Genomic DNA, 5413 nt, shown 5'->3' with positions numbered 1-5413 from the left:
CGCCGGGCAAGCATGCAGTTCACAATGTAGGTGGTTTTGGCACATGGGACTCAGTGCTGAGCACCACTAAAGGACCACTCCAGAAAAAAAGTAAGCAGCCAAAGTCTGACAGAACCAACATGTTTTGAACTAGTCCATCTTATCATGAGGGATTCTCAGCATTGTATTTGTTTTCAAAAACATGTCCTGAACAGCAGTTGCTAAGTCTAACTGACAAATAGTGTGCATGGGAGTAGGGTGGCTGGTTGGTATTTTACTATTTTGACAGTTAACTGCTAATCAGGAAATGCTGTTAAAAACAAAGAAAACCCTAAGAATCACCCATGAGGAGATGGACTGGTCCAAAACCGGTCAGTTCTGTCAGATTTTAACTGATTTCTTTTTTCACTATATTGGTCCTTTACTAGAAAATATAACACACCAATAGAAAATCTTGGAAGTGGTTTTATGTGCTTTGTTCTCATGTTTGCCGACCACCCCCTGCCAGCGTCCTTGCTGTTGACTATCTTCAATTAATATTTCAGTATTTAAAGGGAACCTTAACTGAGAAGGATATGGATGTTTCCATTTAAACAATACCAGTTGTTTGGAAGCCCTGCTGATCTCTTTGACTGCAGTAGTAGCTGAATCACACACCTGAAACAAGCATGCAGTTAATCCAGTCTGACTTCAGTCAGAGCACCTGATCTGTTGCATGCTTGTTGAGGGGCTGTGGCTAAAAATATTAAAGACACAGTATCAGCAGGAGAGTCAGGCAACTGGCATTATTTTAAAAGGAAAAATCCATGTCCTTCTAAGTTTAGGTTCCCTTTAATAACATTTAGTTGTACATCAAGAAAGTTTGCCTAGACATTATGCCAATCTATTAAATATCAGGCCTGCTTACCTGGTGTTGACTTGAATCTATGTCACAAATGAGATTTTAATTTAACTGTATTTTTCCGCATGGCCTCCTTGATGTCTTTATTCCTCAGGCTGTATATGAAAGGGTTCAAAAATGGTGTGAGGACCGTGTACAACATAGACATCGCCTTGTTCATCGTCTGGGATAGGCCTTCGTTTGGAAGAACGTACATGCCAAAGAGAGTTCCGTAAAATATAGACACAATGGTCAGGTGGGAGCTGCAGGTGGAAAAGGCTTTCTGTCTTCCGGACAAGGAGGAGATCTTCAATATTGTTAAAAGAATTCGAGTGTATGAAAGCACAATCACAATAAATGGTATGATTACAACAGGAATGCTGAGAAAGGTGATTTCCATCTGAACCGTTGTCACATCTGAACAAGAAAGCTTAACCAGCGAGTTCAAATCACAGAAGAAATGGTCGATAGTGTTCGGTCCACAGAATTGTAGCTGGCGTACACCGAATGTGATTATTAACGGTATTATGGAGCTTATTAACCAAGAAGCCAAAACTAATTTGAGGCATAGCGCTTGGTTCATAGTTGAGGCGTAGTGCAATGGAGAACATATGGCCACATAGCGATCGTAGGACATCACTGTTAGAATTAAACAGTCACACTGCACTAATTGACCAAGAAAAAAACACTGGACAAGGCAGCTAGTAATGGATAGGGAGGCCTGCTCATGCAGTACCATATTCAACATGCTGGGGGAAATATCTGTGCTCAGTATAATGTCAGCTATGGAGAGCTGAAAAAGGAAGAAGTACATGGGGGAGTGGAGAGACTTACTGCAGGACACCAACGTGATGATCAAGGCATTTCCAAATATTGTCACGCAATATATCCCAAAGAGCAAGATAAAAAGCAATACATTCAATTTGTCTGCGTTCTGGAACCCTAAAAGGAAGATTGTGGTGACATTACCTTTACTTGTGGCCTGCATGTCGAAAGGGAAGAAAGTATAATATATACATTGATTAATGCAATAAATACATTTTAACTGTTTCTAGTCTAATAGTATACTAAGGGCTTGATTCACTAACCGGCACTATGTGTTAGCGCCGGAGTAAAAAAGAGTTTTCCGGCGCTAAGCCGGTTAGTGTGCCTTATCTGAGGTTAGTGTGCCTTATCTGAGGTTAGTGTGCCTTATCTGAGTTAGTGTGCCTTAAGTAGCTTTGTGCACACTAAATAGCTTTGTGCACACTAAATGATGGACAAAGCTACATCGCAAACTGCAGATAAGGCACACTAACCTCAGATAAGGCACACTAACCTCAGATAAGGCACACTAACCTCAGATAAGGCACGCTAACCTCAGATAAGGCACACTAACCTCAGATAAGGCACACTAACCTCAGATAAGGCACGCTAACCTCAGATAAGGCACACTAACCTCAGATAAGGCACGCTAACCTCAGATAAGGCACACTAACCTCAGATAAGGCACACTAACTCAGATAAGGCACACTAACCTCAGATAAAGCACACTAACCTCAGATAAGGCACGCTAACCTCAGATAAGGCACACTAACCTCAGATATGGCACGCTAACCTCAGATAAGGCACACTAACCTCAGATAAGGCACACTAACTCAGATAAGGCACACTAACCTCAGATAAGGCACACTAACCTCAGATAAGGTTAGCGCTGTAGTTTGTGCCCACTAAGTGATAAGGCACACTAACCGGCGCAAATCAAGCCCTATATAATGCATTATAATTAGAGCGCACAATAATGCAGTAAAAAAAAAGATATTTGAAATATTAATAACAAGCAAAAGTATTAGCAATTTACTCATCATGATATGTTCGTATCCACTGGCAACAAATTGGGGAAAGCGTTTGTATATATCATATTCTCAATCGCAGTGATACCATACTTCACACACTAATCATGTTTCTGTACAAGTTTGTGTAACAATCTACTAGTCTTAGTGCCATATTACTTGCACAAGAAAATCCCACAGTGTTCTTTATTTTTGTACATGTATAGCAGGGCCAGTCCTACCATGAGGCAGCCTGAATCACATAATTCAGGTTGGCAGCACATAGGAAGCAGCAGATGTTAATGCCAGCTGCAAGGCAACAGGGCAGGGGTGAGTGTGTGTGTGTGTGGGGGGGGGGTGCTGCTTTTATATATGGGTAGTTTTATTTACAGAGTTTATTATCTTGTCACTAACTGTCCCTCAGAGGGGCTCACAATCTAGTCCCCACCATAGTCATATGTCTATGTATTTATCATGCAGTATATGTATCATAGTCTAGGGCCAATTTAGGGGAAGCCAATTCACTTATCTGTGTGTTTTTGGGATGTGGGAGGAAACCGGAGTGCCTGGTTTCCATTAAGAATGTCCTCTCTGACCTGAGTAAGAAAGGACCAATGAGTATGCAGTAAGAAAGGACCAATGAGTATGTAGTAAGAAAGGACCAATGAGTATGCAGTAAGAAAGGACCAATGAGTATCCAGTAAGAAAGGACCAATGAGTATGCAGTAAGAAAGGACCAATGAGTATGCAGTAAGAAAGGACCAATAAATGTGCAGTAAGAAAGGACCAATAAGTATGCAGTAAGAAAGGACCAATGAGTATGCAGTAAGAAAGGACCAATGAGTATGCAGTAAGAGAGGACCAATGAGTATGCAGTAAGAGAGGACCAATGAGTATGCAGTAAGAAAGGACCAATGATTATGCAGTAAGAAAGGACCAATAAGTATGCAGTAAGAGAGGACCAATGAGTATGCAGTAAGAGGGGACCAATGAGTATGCAGTAAGAAAGGACCAATGAGTATGCAGTAAGAAAGGACCAATGAGTATGTAGTAAGAAAGGACCAATGAGTATGCAGTAAGAGAGGACCAATAAGTATGCAGTAAGAAAGGACCAATGAGTATGCAGTAAGAGAGGACTAATGAGTATGCAGTAAGAGAGGACCAATGAGTATGCAGTAAGAAAGGACCAATGAGTATGCAGTAAGAAAGGGCCAATGAGTATGCAGTAAGAAAGGACCAATGAGTATGCAGTAAGAAAGGACCAATGAGTATGCAGTAAGAAAGGACCAATGAGTATGCAGTAAGAGAGGACCAATGAGTATGCAGTAAGAAAGGACCAATGAGTATGCAGTAAGAAAGGGCCAATGAGTATGCAGTAAGAGAGGACCAATGAGTATGCAGTAAGAAAGGACCAATGAGTATGCAGTAAGAAAGGACCAATGAGTATGCAATAAGAAAGGACCAATGAGTATGCAGTAAGAAAGGACCAATGAGTATGCAGTAAGAAAGGACCAATGAGTATGCAGTAAGAAAGTACCAATGAGTATGCAGTAAGAGAGGACCAATGAGTATGCAGTAAGAAAGGACCAATGAGTATGCAGTAAGAAAGGACCAATGAGTATGCAGTAAGAGAGGACCAATGAGTATGCAGTAATAAAGGACCAATGAGTATGGAGTAATAAAGGACCAATGAGTATGGAGTAATAAAGGACCAATGAGTATGCAGTAAGAGAGGACCAATGAGTATGCAGTAATAAAGGACCAATGAGTATGCAGTAAGAAAGGACCAATGAGTATGCAGTAAGAAAGGACCAATGAGTATGCAGTAAGAAAGGGCCAATGAGTATGCAGTAAGAAAGGACCAATGAGTATGCAGTAAGAAAGGACCAATGAGTATGCAGTAAGAAAGGACCAATGAGTATGCAGTAAGAAAGGACCAATGAGTATGCAGTAAGAGAGGACCAATGAGTATGCAGTAAGAAAGGACCAATGAGTATGCAGTAAGAAAGGACCAATGAGTATGCAGTAAGAAAGGACCAATGAGTATGCAGTAAGAGAGGACCAATGAGTATGCAGTAATAAAGGACCAATGAGTATGCAGTAATAAAGGACCAATGAGTATGCAGTAAGAAAGGGCCAATGAGTATGCAGTAAGAAAGGACCAATGAGTATGCAGTAAGAGAGGACCAATGAGTATGCAGTAATAAAGGACCAATGAGTATGCAGTAAGAAAGGACCAATGAGTATGCAGTAAGAGAGGACCAATGAGTATGCAGTAAGAAAGGACCAATGAGTATGCAGTAAGAAAGGGCCAATGAGTATGCAGTAAGAAAGGACCAATGAGTATGCAGTAAGAGGGGACCAATGAGTATGCAGTAAGAAAGGGCCAATGAGTATGCAGTAAGAAAGGACCAATGAGTATGCAGTAAGAGAGGACCAATGCGTATGCAGTAAGAGAGGACCAATGAGTATGCAGTAAGAAAGGACCAATGAGTATGCAGTAAGAAAGGACCAATGAATGTGCAGTAAGAAAGGACCAATGAGTATGCAGTAAGAAAGGGCCAATGAGTATGCAGTAAGAGAGGACCAATGAGTATGCAGTAAGAAAGGACCAATGAGTATGCAGTAAGAGAGGACCAATGAGTATGCAGTAAGAAAGGACCAATGTGTATGCAGTAAGAAAGGACCAATGAGTATGCAGTAAGAGAGGACCAATGAGTATGCAGTAATAAAGGACCAATGA

The 5413-nt window shown here is 41.1% G+C and overlaps 1 protein-coding gene across 1 annotated transcript; it reads right to left on the bottom strand.

Moving 5' to 3' along the window:
• Positions 1 to 908: 908 nt before the first annotated feature.
• On the bottom strand, positions 909 to 1496 carry LOC137561917 (olfactory receptor 1468-like). The gene has a single exon (XM_068273263.1). The coding sequence runs from the start codon at positions 1494 to 1496 to the stop codon at positions 909 to 911; it is 588 nt and encodes a 195-aa protein (XP_068129364.1).
• Between the last annotated feature and the right edge of the window lie 3917 nt (positions 1497 to 5413).

The sequence above is a fragment of the Hyperolius riggenbachi genome, chromosome 3 (genome assembly GCF_040937935.1).
Source record: "Hyperolius riggenbachi isolate aHypRig1 chromosome 3, aHypRig1.pri, whole genome shotgun sequence".
Lineage (NCBI taxonomy): Eukaryota > Metazoa > Chordata > Amphibia > Anura > Hyperoliidae > Hyperolius > Hyperolius riggenbachi.
This window is presented reverse-complemented; position numbering and strand designations above follow the sequence as displayed.